This window comes from Ammospiza caudacuta, chromosome 6 (genome assembly GCF_027887145.1).
Source record: "Ammospiza caudacuta isolate bAmmCau1 chromosome 6, bAmmCau1.pri, whole genome shotgun sequence".
Taxonomy (NCBI): Eukaryota; Metazoa; Chordata; class Aves; order Passeriformes; family Passerellidae; genus Ammospiza; species Ammospiza caudacuta.
In genome coordinates this window covers 28754943-28769508 of record NC_080598.1, presented here as the reverse complement: position 1 = coordinate 28769508, position 14566 = coordinate 28754943, and the positions used below count along the sequence as shown (strand labels likewise).

At 38.5% G+C, this 14566-nt stretch overlaps 1 protein-coding gene across 1 annotated transcript in view; it reads right to left on the bottom strand.

The window, feature by feature from the left end:
* Positions 1 to 3214: 3214 nt before the first annotated feature.
* RTF1 (RTF1 homolog, Paf1/RNA polymerase II complex component) overlaps positions 3215 to 14566 on the bottom strand; it is a 28415-nt gene continuing 17063 nt past the window's right edge. Inside the window, exons 7-18 of the mRNA XM_058806173.1 lie at positions 13749 to 13884; positions 12962 to 13139; positions 12035 to 12117; positions 11612 to 11699; positions 11420 to 11527; positions 10771 to 10848; positions 9399 to 9520; positions 8967 to 9024; positions 8316 to 8393; positions 7155 to 7250; positions 6752 to 6863; positions 3215 to 5989 (exon numbers count right to left, since the gene is read on the bottom strand). Coding sequence (XP_058662156.1) covers positions 5883 to 5989; positions 6752 to 6863; positions 7155 to 7250; positions 8316 to 8393; positions 8967 to 9024; positions 9399 to 9520; positions 10771 to 10848; positions 11420 to 11527; positions 11612 to 11699; positions 12035 to 12117; positions 12962 to 13139; positions 13749 to 13884 — 1244 coding nt within the window. The 3' untranslated portion in view covers positions 3215 to 5882. The remainder of the gene's footprint in view (positions 5990 to 6751; positions 6864 to 7154; positions 7251 to 8315; positions 8394 to 8966; positions 9025 to 9398; positions 9521 to 10770; positions 10849 to 11419; positions 11528 to 11611; positions 11700 to 12034; positions 12118 to 12961; positions 13140 to 13748; positions 13885 to 14566) is intronic.

Genomic DNA, 14566 nt, shown 5'->3' with positions numbered 1-14566 from the left:
ATTTAGATTGAAAGGGACCTCAGGAGGTCCCCAAGATTAGCCTCCTACACCCAGCAGGATCAGATCCAAGGCCACATTGCTTCAGCTTTATCCAGTTGAAAACCTCCAAAGATAAGCTCTTTGGGCAGCCTGTTCACGGTCCTCATAAAGGAGCTCCACCACCTTTAATCAAAACCTCACTTTCAAATTATACCATTGTCTCTACTTCTCCCAGAACCCACAACAGTAAAAAGCAGACCACTTTCCTGACCACCTCTCCACATTCACTGGAAGGCTGCTATTAGCTTCTCCTGAAGTTGCATCTTCTATGACACTGAAGATTTTGTTTATGGGTTAAGAGGAAGCATAACATATATACAAGTAAAGCTAAGAATTTATTATTAACATATGGAAATCTTAACCCAATTAGTCTATTAGTCTAGATGTAATTACTACAGGAAAAGAACAATAGTGCAGGTTGTGTACTTTTACACATAAGTTGCAATAATAAACTTGTAAGACACATTTCTCCATTTCCCTGCTTTTTAGGGGTTATTTTCACCCTTCTATTGTTACTCTGCATCTCAAAGTTAACATCTCCAGACTGCTGGAAAAGATAATTTGAAACTATCAGCATTCCTCCCTTTGTTGGGAGGAATATGCTGCTGCTGTCTTGTTCCTCCCTCTAGGATCTACTTGGGGTAGTTTTTATGTTTGCTAACATACTTTTACAACTTTATTTTTCCCTATTGGCCTTCAGATCCAAATATATATGAGCCCTTCACATATGTTAGATGTAATTTCTTTTTTCTATTACTTCCTAAACACAATTTTGTCCAGTTCTTGTTCTGCCTTAAACAACCAAACCAAGCCAAACAAAAACCCCACCAACAAACCAATCACAAAATCAGGAAAACCTACTAAAAAACAAACCACATCCAAAAAACCCACAACCCAAACAAGGAAACAATTCCCCTCCACCCCCATATTTGACTGTTGGTGAGTAACCACTCACCAATACAGAACTATGGGGTTTCCAGTTCCCCACATGTGCCCCATCATTAATCTGTACTCTTCTATTCTACATCCTTAGTTTCCTATTCTAAAGGCCTGCTATTATATAACACACCTGCATTTCTCTCCACATCATTATTTGGGTCATAAATGTCTTATTGCACATAAGATACCTGCTTCATACTCTTCCATATATAAAACTCTGGTTGCACCACCTGAAGGCAAACTGAAGTAAAAGAAATTAACCACAGACACCTGGCCAGTTATAGAAATTGTTATAGCAAAGCTAAGTAAAACAAAGATACAGGCAGGCCAAAGAAAGTTCATAAGGGGAAGCATGATATTCCTCCTCAGACCCTGCAGGCTTTGCAGACTCAGTATCAAACTTATGGCCTGTTCCTAACAGCCCTAATACACTATTACAGTGCTTGACTTTCTTGGAAGAAGCTGAACAATCCCTAATCCACGACCATCTCAGTGGCCTTTCACTAAATTTGTTTCAGGTTGCTGAAATCTTCCTTGAACTGGGGAACCCCAAAATTACACACAGTCTACGTGCAGTCTCATATAAAATACCAGATGCATCATCCTAAGTTCTATCAATACTCACCCTGCCTTCTGTTACTGATAGGTAATGGCAATATATTGGCTATTTCTGAGAAGTTCCTACTTTAAATTACCTTCTTTAACTGCTCATTCTCTTAGCTGAATACTGCTTCTTCTCAGTAGAAAGAAGTATGCTAAATTAAGAGTCAAGTCTCCCTCCAAAGGCTGGAATTATGCAGGTAATGCCTACCTGTTATGGCCTGACACAGCTGGGCCACAGGAGCCTTTAAAATCTTGATACATGTCAAGGCAGAAAGAACCCCAAGCAAATATTGAATGGCTGGCTTTCCAAAGAGCTGCCTGTAGAAGTTTAAGATATTACCACTACAACTCTCCATATTTACTAGCCCCACAGTCCAACTAAACAAGCAGAAATCTAAGTTGGTGGTTGGGTTTTGTTTGTTTGGGGTTTTTTACCCAGATAATTCCACACACAATAGACTTAAGAAATTGCTCATTTGAGATTCCTTCAGCTACTGAGTGTAGAGGTGATCTAAAATCTGAAGCCATTTATGATGGTAGTAAGGTAAAACCAGTGAGTTCCAGATGAAAAAAAAAAAGAAAACAAACCTATTTGTTTGGCTACTTAAGCATTTCCCTCTAAAAGACTAAACAACTGTGCTGAAAGTAAGACTGCATAGGTATCAGTAGCTTACGACCCAATTTACAATTCACAAAGGAACACTTTGCTAAGCAAATCTCAGTTACAGCTCTTAACTCAAACTTCCAGGCCAAGTCTTCCAGACTGCTCAGTGATTAATCTCTAGGAACAATCTTGTTTCACAGACAGCCCTAGCAGGAACCAGGGAGTCTCAGAAAGGATGTGTTGGGAAATCCTGCACTGCTCATCCTAAGCCGCAATGTCTGTGAGAAAAATTCTGGGTACTACATTACTTTGCATGCCGAAAGGGGGATGGGGCAGAGGCAGTACTTGCAGGGAAGACAGACAAAACTGGAGAAAGTACAAAATTACTTACAGACATACATTAATTTAGATCAGAAAGGAGCTCAGGGTGATCCCCAATCCATGCTCCTTCTCAAAACTGGGTAAGCTACAAGATTGCTAGATTAAGGCAACACAATCCATTCTCTTTTTGGAGGAGAACCTCCAAAAGAGACAGAAAAATCTCTCAGGCAACCTAGTTCACTGTTTAACTGTCCTGAGGGTAATTTTTTTAATATTACATCTTGGCAGAGCTTACCCTGTTTCAAATTATGCCTGTTGTGTCTCATTCTCACACTGAGCGCCCCTGAGAAATCTTGCTTCACCTTTCTCAGTATCTTCTTTAAGTTCAGCTATATGCTTTAGCATTTTTGATTACAAAAGTAGACTGGATTTCTACAAGACAAGCAAAGTCTGTTTTAAGTGAGATGCAATAGAGGTGCAAGTGGACTAACCTTCCAAGAGGCTCCATTTGAGTCTAGTGATAAGGACCAACTCCAGATGTTAGAGAGTGATCCAGGAGTCAACAGCTGCTCTTGCAAAGAAAGAGGGCTTACTTTTCATGAATTATTTCACAATATTAGTATTAAATATAATACTGTCAGTTTCTGAAAAAACAAGATCCAGACAGGAAACCCTTAGCACCTCAGATCAAGGGATAAACAATCAACCTTATTAAACCAACAAACCAAGTTTATTTATATAAGTCTGTACAATTGTGATGAACTATGCTAGGACACCAATGAAACAAAGTAAACAAATCTCTCCCTGTCTAACAAGTGGGAGGTGTAGTCACTCACCTTTACATGCACTTAAAGAAAAAAAGATTACAGCTTTCATACAATTATGTAACTATTCAAGAGTACTTTCTTCATGTATTATTCTCAATATAAGAGGTTTGCATAATTTACTGACGGTTGCCTTCTATGTAAAACAGCATTTTAGCAAAACCCAGAGACTTTGAGAAGGTAAGTGGCAGCTTCATAATTGCGGATAACTAGGACATAGTCCATCATTCAGACTGGCATCCTAAACACACTGCATCTCCTGTGTTTCTGTTTTCTCTGCTAAAAGTTATTTGCAACACTGTATGGATCCATCATCCACATTTTGGTGTTTTACAGATAGTCTTGTGTTACCAAATATAGTAGTTAACTAATACATCAAGGCCAAGCATATTAAAAATACCGTATTTGAGTTAAGTTTACCTTTAGACACCACTTGTCACTGCATCTCAGAGCTCTGAGGCATTTCTGTGGAAAAAATCAGTTCCTGATCTCTTTGATTTGGCAATTATTTCTGCAAACCATTAGAGAGTGATTATTTTTAAAACTGTCTATTGCCAAGTAAGTTTAATATTTTTTTAATCACAAATCACTTTAGCTGTTGAAAAAAACAAATCATATCAAATGCTTATCTACACAGTGAATCACAATGTTTCCTATGAAGTTATGATGGTATGTCCCATAAATTCAATCTTAAAAAGTTTAAAGTATGTATATGTGACAACTTACTCTAACTCCAGAGAAGCTGCTAAAATAGGCCATCAAATAAAGTAGTCTATGATTACATATTTACAGAATAATCCACATGTCCTAGAACTATGGACTATTCAGTAAATAAGTACTGAAATAATTCTATTTAGTTGTTTACATGGTAGGCTTCATACGTTGATTTTCTTTTTATACACAGTTTGTAGAATCAATCTGCACATATTACATGATGTTTCTTTAAAGCTACTGTTAAAAAAGGAAGAGAAAGTTAAATAAGAACTAGATTAAAGTTTCATTAAGAATCCAACAAGATAGTATCAAACACAGGTTTTAAGATAACCAGTGTATGATTTCAGAAAAACAGCAATGCTCTGACACAAGAAGAGCATTGCATTTTCACTCCTTAGAGTCCCCCAGAAACATTCCTATCCAGTTCAGTGCTTAAGTTGTTATATTCATACTGGCCTGAGTAGGAACACACACGTGCTTGCACGCTTACCTGAACGAGGGCCTCTAACTTTTAGACTTCTAATTCTCTTTTAATTTAGTTCTTAGTTTCATATATTCACCTGTATCTTGTTTGGAAAAGTTCTTTTTTAAATGTCACTTATATTTACATTTGAATTTTTTTTTCTTTTTTACACCTGAGTGATAATTTAGCTGTCAATTTGTGCCTAGTCAAATATTCCATAAAGCCATATAATTCTTGTGCTCGTGTTGCACTCCACTTGTACTTTCAGTTTATATATGAAAAATGTCCATCACTTACCTCTCATATTACCCACTGATCTTTCTATTATGTCCTTCCCCTTCCATAGAGTGTGATTTTTTAAAAAAAATTTTTCTTTATGATAGAAGCCCCATTTAAATGGTTCAGAAAGCAAGAAACAAAGTAAGCTGGAGTCCAGTGACGACATGATAACTTAACAAATATGTAATATTGAAGGCTTGGAGAAGAAACTAAAGCCCAACCAAATGAGCTCCCCAGGATCACCCCATAAAAAGCTACTTCACCCAGTTACAGCTGTAGAGTCTGGATGTGTTATAGATGACAAGTCCCACATTAAGAGCTGTGTACCTCTTTCTCAGCGGTTAAGTGTAATTAAAAAAGAGAACATGAAGTTAAATAGCTATATCAGCCAAGCCGTTTTAGTAAGAAGAATTACATTTAATGAGTTTCTTTCTTGCAATTTCAGATGCTCAAATACAGCTGGTAGAAATTCAAACAGCCGTAAAGAACTGTGACAGACGGATACAAATAGTACTGCAGCTTAAAAATGATAAAAAACACCTGAAAAAAAGTCACACAACCCTCCCAAAAAAATTTACACTTTGAACCTAGGCCAGTTTTTGAAGATTCCCTTCTCCAAAGCTAGGATGAAGGAGGAAGAAGAGGGAGAAAGTGCAGATGACCTTCCAGCCACAAAGGTCTTGCGCCAATGTTTATTCACTGTGCCTGTGGTGGTATGTAAGGGGAGATCACCAAGTGCTGATTCTGCGACTGCCAAGAGATTCCTATGGAAATCCAGACCTCAGGCTAATACTGAACACAGAGTGGACCAACGAGCTGCATCAACAAAATAAAAACAAAACTCAAACTAAAAGAAATGGGAAAACCCCAAATAGCACAGATCCACATTTGTGAGGGGAGCAGAGGAAAGGGCAAGAAGGGAGGTCTATACAGTAAATAGTTGAATGGTTTATGTTACAGATGACTGGCAGTTTTAAAGAGTCTCTTCCCAGCTCCATTGCTGCTCCAACCCAGAAGGGAGAACTGAAAAGGGAGGAAGAAAAAGTAGGACATCATCATGGAGCATGCAGGATCAGAAGCAGCAGAGTGGGCATGCTCAAATAAGCCCCCGTCTCTTTTTGTAGTCCTCCAAATTCAATGATCGCCGAGGGGCACCATCTTTTGCTGGAGGAGCCTTGGAGGTGATGGCCAGTGCCTTAGATTCTGTTGGGGACAAGAAAAGAGTAAGGACAAAACCACAGGCAAAATTTTTACTTGTTTTTGCTGACAACTTCACCACAAAGTCATGTTTGGCTTCTGTAGTACATATCTTCAGTTAATAATACAGACAGTATTGGGGAGCTTATACTCAGAGATGCAGTATACATGCAATTTTGACTCTGTATATTAATCAAGAGACAGATAGTAAGCAGAAAAAGTCAAACATTCTATCTATGTCTACAAGACACATTTTTGTCAGTCTCCAGATTCTTCTGCTAAGCAAGGATACTGCATAAAATGTCAAAATGGTGTTCTGTCTCCTCATCCTTCTCTCTTCAGTGTCCTTCAGTGCCTAACCCTTATCTGCTTGCTAACTCAAGTTCCTAACTCTCACTAGCTATTACACAAAGTCTCTTGTTCTTGAACTCCTGCCTCATTCTCTAGTCTTACATCCAGAGCTGACCTCGTTTTGAAAAACAACTTCTCCTGCTCTTGCTCCTTGTCTTTGTGCGTTCTTACAGTGCTTCCTAAATTATTGTCCTCCAAGAAACTGCAGATCTAATCCTTCAGGTAATGAAAGAAATGGATGTCACTATCACACATCCCCACCTTCCTCAGTTCAAGATACTTGCCAAGATGGTAAACAGAGTCCTTACTCCCATTTCCAAAAGCCCACCAAATCCTTGAAAGAATTATTCTGGAAGAAGTAAGTTCTATCAAAATGGGCTGGACGATCACATCCCCAGACTCAGATGGAACACCTACCTGAACTGGGAACCTGAAGATCAATCTTTACATCAAAGTCATGCACTTTGAAAAGATCTTCTGAGAGGTCACTAGCTGATTTAGAGTTCACATCTTTATCTTTTCCTTGACCCTGAAATGAAAACTACAGGTAAGTCTCCAAACCTTATCTGGCCACAAAAACAGAGATAAAAATATTTTTTCCCCTCTTCTGTCATAAACACACTTAGTGTAGCTTTCATACGGCTAGAGCAACTTAAATTTCCTTTTTCAAGTAACCAACAAACCGTTGCTTTTTATGATAAAGCTCTACAGGATCATTTATGTTCTAGAATTGAAGCATGCATCTCTGTTACTCATAAGCTTCACAGAGCAAAAGGGTGAAAGTGTGAGGAACATAATGGAGACCAAAACAGAAACTCACCTTATTTATGTCCTTTGGAGCATCTGGTAACACACCAGATCCATATTTTGCATTTAGCTGGGCAAGGATGGCAGCTTGGACAGCAGGATCTCTGGACTGCAAAGGTGAAATATTAGGCAAGAATAAAAATTAAAAATTCATGCATTTAAATTTGCAAAAGCTAGAACTACATTTTGGTAAAACAGTTTTCATATCCATGAATCTAAAACCATAAGAGACTGTATATGCGTTCACCCAACTTTCAGAATCCCAGAAGGCTACTGAAATCATCCTGGAATTATCTGACAATAACAAACTAAAAATCATATTCAGAAAGAAACCAGAAATACATTCCCTGATTATACAGTTTGTTTCTGTGACTATTCTTGATGCTACTAAGTATGTATTTGCTTTCAGCTTACAGTTCTGCCTGAAACACTGAAAAGCAATCTATAGAAGACTACTGTCTTTACCTAATAGTTCTCTAGCATAATAAAGCTACTCAGTTACAATTCTTTTCTATTAAAGTATTTCAGAAATATTTCATTCAAGCCCTGCAACATAATTTCTCTTTTGTTTCCTTGCTGGTTTGTGGAGACTGATGAAAGCTGACCTGAGCAGTTGGTTTTTTAGGTACCTACACCAGAACCACATACTCTTCCAGAACAGACCTCAACAAGGCCAGATTACTTAGAAGGAGGAGGTGATCACCTTGCTACTCATCAGTTATACACAGAGGAATTGCAGGAGAAGGTTTTGCCACAGTATCACAAGGGAGGTTTCTGTTGGACTACTTCATCCATCACAGGCCCAAATGCTTGTTCTCCTCTCATCCTAAACTGATCTTTCAGGAAACTTTCAGCTAATTAAAAGTGAAACTCGCACCTAAAGCAAACTGTATTCTCAGAGCTAACTAAATCTGAATAATTCAACATAGATGAACTCATGACAGAAGTCTCAATCATGGTTGCTTTTGCAGTACATACCCACATCACTTATGTCCTTCACACTTTGCATTAAAAAAGAAGAGGGACCAGGATCTCACTCAGCTGTATCTCACACTGCCATTTAGGGCGTTAATAGCATATGGCACAGTTGGGAATTTTTGTTCCTACATTCTGGATGGCATTGGTTTCTGTTTTTCAACAAATTGCCTCAACTGAACTTAAGTCTTACACTCACATTAGACACTATTGTGGGCTTGCACTGCCGCCTAGTAAAGGGGTCCATTTGTTGGTTCTTCATGCTGTGACTTTCAGCCTGGAGAAGAAATAGCACATGGTTTTGCAGAGTTTGCTACTTGTTCTCTTTTAAATCCTCCCACAGCCCCCCATCCATGCAATTACTCATTTGCTATATACAATACTGAGATCAGAGAAAAACCAGCAACATTACAGATCAGAAAGATTTTTAATGCACCCACTGTCCTGTGCTTCACAGGAAAAAGTGTCCTTATTGCATGCAACAACAGAAAATACACACACAACTCTCAGGAAGGTTAATGCTTAAGCATTTGTTAACAAGCTTAACTCTTCCTTTATAAAAATGTAACTACAAAGAAACTAATATCTCCTTCACCCTTCTCTTATTTGAAGTCTCCTTTATGAGGAGACATTTTCTTTCCCATACAACAAGCATTAAGTCACTCTTATAGTGACTAATCTGCTGATAACTGAATTGAGGAAAAGGATAAAGCAATGTACTTTCAAATCATATCACTTGCCTCTATGAAAGATTTTACAGATTTTAAAAAATTAGTGACTTTGCCATGCAATTATCCCTCTGCATAATTTAATCTCTATTTGTAGAAAAGTATTATTTCAGCATATTTACCACAAGAGCCTTCTCAGACTCGACGATATTCCACTCTCTGTTTCTCTGGTTGATGTAACTGCAGAATGGAAAAAAAAAGGAGGGTGGGGGAAAGAAAAAGAAAGTGACTGTCATTTATCAGTCCCTACACAGCAAAACAGCTGAAAGCATTCTTGCAGCTTCATCCTGACCACAATTTACTCTTATTGCAATGCAACTGCCCCCTGGGGTATATAGAAGAGAGTTTACATTTTTGACAGTTTTAACAGCATGACAGATACAAGAAAGTGAAGATAGACAAGCACTACCAGAGCCATTACAATACACATTAACACACTGTACAGGAAAAAAGAAACAAAATCCTGCAGTTAATTTGTTAATGCACTAGTTTGTCTTTTTTACATATTGTTTGATACTATTTAAGAAAGAAAATTCCCAGTATCTGCTTCTTACCTGATTGCAGAAATATTTTTTGTTCGCTGACGATCCAGGGCCTCTGCTCTCTCTTCAAGTTCATTAAGCTGATCTTGAATCTGCTTGGCCTTATCTTGGTCCCCCAAATCCTCAGCCATAGCCTTCAACCAAAAAGGAACTCATTAGGAACTGCTCTCTACCCAAAATTACTCAGAGAGACAAGAGATATATCCATGAATCAGTGAGCCAACCCTACTTCAGTCATGAATGTTCTTCCCTGCATGGTAAGAGTACAACAAAAAGCTACACTTTCCTTACAGCTCAGGGCAAAACTAGATTTCTTATTCGGAAGAACTCTCAAAACACTTACACTAAGGAGGATGTAGGAACACCAGTCCCAGCATGGGGAGGACAGGTCAGTGAGATGACTTAAATTACAAGTTTTATTAAAATTTAACATCCCCATTTAGCAGATCAGGAAAATAATTATTTCCACAATTCCCAGTTGCCATTTACTTCAGGGAGCGGGGAGTCCCCTGAGGGACGACAACAGCTTATTGCGCCACCTGGTGACAACAAAAAGCAACTGCACTCCCTGTGACGGGAACCTCATCATTTACATGTTCGTGTATAGTAAAATAGCGACCACAGGAAAAAATACAGTTAAACCAAGGAACCAAGAAAGGTACATTAATACGAACTCTTGGATTTTACTGTATATGAAGCTTTAATGTCTCGAGTAAGACAAACAAATTTTGGCTCTATTTGTGCAGTCCCATCTTCAGAGATACTTCAGACTGCTCCTTTTCTTCACTTCTTGGCTTTGGCTTTTATGCACTGCTAGGTCTACTTGTTCCAGGAAGACTACAGGTAAAAATAGTTCATGGCAAATAAACCTTTCAGCCCCTTCTTTTTTTTCAATAGAAATTACCAGGCATAAAGTGACGATTCAGTTAGTCCTGAGTAAAACATGTAACACAACTTCTGTTTTTCCTGTCTTAAAATAAGAAGAGGAAATCAACTTCCAAACATTATTACGAAGTACTCTAAAAACAAAATCAACAAGTAATCAAAAAAAAAAAAAAAACCAACAGCTAAATGGACCAAAAAAAACCACAAAAAAGAAAAAAATGAAGAAAAATAAAAAGTTTCTGAGGCAGACCAGTTTAAGACCTTGTTTAACGGACACAAGAAGAAACAGGTTAAATTGTTGGCAATTGCCCCTAAAAAAAAGGGGTGCAACAGCTGACTGGATTCTGAGTATTCCGATCCCAGCAATGAACCTTGAGAACCCCTTTCCAGCTACACAGTTAAAGTTGAGCCTACTGCTGACTTCTGCCAATCCAGATGAGCTCCAGTTCCTTGACATCAAAGACTGCATTAAGCTTGCAGGCATCATCTCATCTCTCACCTTCTCCTTTAATAGCTGAGTTTTCTTCATGGCATAATTTGGAGGTGCTTTTCTGAACCTTTCCTTCTCCTTCACAATCTGTAAGATGCAGAGGAAACAACATGAATATGCAAATATGAAATCTCTACTTCAGTACTTGGACATTAGAACCAACAGATGAGTATCACCTAAGAAATTTATTTATTGCTACTGAATTTGATGTATGCTCTGATAGTTCTGGTTTTTAGTTTGTGCCCTTGGTAATGAGTTACAGCTCCATTCTCCTTACTACCTACAAAAGCCTGATGCTAATCACCTTTGGTCAGTACCAAGCAAGTACAAAACTGCAAAACTTGTGATAAATGCAACCACCATGATGCTGTCAAGTTTTTCACAACTTGAGAACTAAGTTGCCATACTCAGGAGTTCAGAGATATGCAACACAAGTTCAAGAGGAGATAAGAGGGCACAAATGATAAAGAAAAGCAGGAGTGAACACAAAACAACAGCAGGATCACCTAGCTACTCTATTCAGTTACGAAACTTCTTTGAGACTTTTACTTCTTTCTTGGAATGCAAATACCATGATGATTTGGCTTTGTAACTGCTACTGCATGAATTCCTGTCACTTTTAAGCACTGACATAGCTTCACTACAATGCACCATTTACCTCTTCAATGTCCTGATCATTAAACTTGTAGTTGAGGGCTTCTTTGATGGACACTTCCTTCTTGTTTATCTCATCAAGTGTGGGTAGCTGCATCCCAGCAGAGAACATCTAAACACAAGACAGAGTTACTTTCTACTTAAAGTATATTTGGCAGAAAGCTGCTAAGAAGAAACGGAAGTCTAGCAAACTTACTGCTTCCTTCCACTTCATAAATTCACTTTCAGTAAATTCCTGATTTGAGACAAACTCCAAGCGAAACACACGTGAATCATTGCCATGCCTGCAACGATAAAATGCAAAACATCCCCTTGTGATGGTGTAAGTGGTGACACTGGATCTATACATGTAATCTGATTAAAGAAGTCCAAAAATAAACAACCACACATCAACATAATCATAACATCCTGCATGAAATGTTTGGGGTATTTTTTCATTTCCACTACGCACAAGGAGGAAAAAAACCCAAATAAACCCAAACCAAACATTCTAGCATTAAGTAGCGTGACAAGGCTCAGTCTGCTTTTCAGTTCTCACCTCCAAATCCCACACAGACCATTATTTGCTATGAAAAGGACACTGATTCATGAACTAAAGAGGATTCCTTTAGTATCTTACCGCAACTGTAGGCCTTTGTTTGTCCGTGTGCCACCAAGCTGGTAAACCTTTGCAGTCTCTACCACCCCTGTTATTTCAGCAACCTGTATCACAGAGTATAATATATGAGAAGAAGGATGCAAGAGAGGTTTAGGGGTTTTTTTTCATGTTTCTGGAATGTATCAGGCATATTCAAACTTTTTCATTAGAAATAAAAACCCTTAATCTAGCTAACAACTCTAACCAGATCAAGGAAAGCAAGACACTTCAGTATATGTTATCAGGTACTGAATGAGTTGCTTCATACATAATTTTTGAGTTAGTAAATTATACCATCTGAATGCCTGATGCAGTTTTTGTATCTTCTCAGCTCTGCCTTCCTGCCCAAATAGTGTACTCTCTCCTACCTTTCCTATTTCCTTCTCAAATAACGTTGGTTTGGGTTAACATATGTTTCAAACGAAATACACTACTGCTGCTCAGATACTAAACACAACCCTTCTGGGGCCTTCTTAAGGCAATTTTAGAGACTATTATTGTATCCTATGATTACAACAATCAGTAAAAAAAGAGTCAAGACCACACAATAACTTCAGAATAGTCCTAGAAATAAAGAATGAATCTTACTCATCCTTACTTGGTCTAAGCAGAGTCTGAAACTCTAGTTTGCAATAGAAATGATGAGACAGCATGAACCAAAACTGGAAGATCAGGCTTTTTTAGTGCTCTGTCTCTCTCACTAAATTTATCTCCTCCCCTAGGTGGTCACACAGATTTATTTATTCTTAAACCAGTCTCCTCCACCTCTTTGCCAGCAATTACATTTTCTGGTTATAAGCAATCTTTTTTTTATCAGTCAAACAGTCCCTGGTACCTGAGACCTGATAAGCTGCAAATATTTTACTGCAGCACACAACAAAGAACTAAATCCCTCAGCACTAAACCCACCCGATAAACAGGTTTGCTGTTGTGATTGCCGATGCCAATGCGGACGAAGCAGCCGGTGACGGTCTTGGCAAAGAAGGGCATGTGACACCAGCGCTCCAGCTTGTGCCGGGACAACCGCACTCGGTTCAGCTCTTCAGGCAGGGACACTGGCTGCGACTTGGGAGGGATTTCTTCTTTCCTGATTTGGGAAAGGCGAGAGAAAATAAAGAAAAAAGCAGAGACATAATTGAAGCCCAAAAAGGGGGCCCTGAGTAAGATGCAGCATGAGCACCTTACATAATTTAAATTACCAGTAAAAGGAATGATTCATCATGCACTAGTTGACTGTAGATGTGTGAATTTAGCATTCATGAGAAAGGCTTAAGGTGAAATCCTAGACTTATTAAATACTGCCTCTGCTACCAGAAAGCAGAAAGACACACACCGAGGCAGTTTACAGACAAATGCTTTAAGATAAGCCAGCACATGTATCTGCCCAGATATATGCCAGAGATCTGCAGCTGCTGAACTGCAGGACTAAACAAATCAGTACACAACAGTGTAATCTGGGCTAAATCTGACAGTAGGGAACTGAAGTTGTAAACCCACCCAAGGTAACAAGTCCCATGAACCATGATATAGTGCCAAGGACTCAAATTTGAGCAATGAAATTTTGCCCAGAGGCAAAAACACTTTAGAGACACTGAACTGCCCCAAACAATCCTCTGAAAAAGCATGTGTCTGTCTAAAGTAATCTCTATTTTTGAACATACTTACAAGTAATCATAGCCTAGTGTTTACTACTTACTCTTCCTCTTCATCAGAGGATGACGATCTGGATGAGCGATCGCTTTTCTCACTAGACTTATCATCCTCCTCCTCCTCTTCATCATCAGAGTATACTTCACTAGTTTTTAATGGCTGTTTTTTTGCAAGCAATTCAGCTGGGTGAAGGACAGAGAACAATGAAAAGCAAGCTATAAATATTTTATGAAATGCTTCCCTATACGAGCTGAACCTTAATTGCTTTAAAAAAGTCCAAGAGGCAGACAGGTATTAATTTTACACTAGATACAGGTGGCACATGTTCAAATCCACTAGTAAGCTGTGCACTTCATTGACTTCTCTCTTTGCATATACATGAATTATTTAAAATCATTCTAAACCTCAGTTGTACTTAATTTCAGTCTCCCAATTTGACTGCACATAGTAACTCAAGATGGGTGTAACTGGATGTACAAGAAAAAAACTATTATGATCAGACAACTCATTTTTATTTCACAAGGAAAAATAAAAAAACCTCATGTTTGGAGAGGATTACAATGAAGTCCAGTAGAGTAAAAAATATGGCTGCATCAAGTTAGTGGAAAGATGGACAAGATGATGTGCCAGTGAAGAAACAAGCAAATGTAGACAGGGTATCACAAGTACAATAAGCAGGAGTTTGAATGATTCAGAGATTAAAAACCTGAATCCAAGTGACCAATTCATGTACATTAACTAAACCTTACTAAGAACCATTCAGTGGACTGTGATGAAAGTTCTGGTGTTAGGCCACTCCAGGGAGGGGCAGGGGTAAGGAATACTCCATCAGTGGTAAATTGCCAAGTACCACCCTAGATGGTC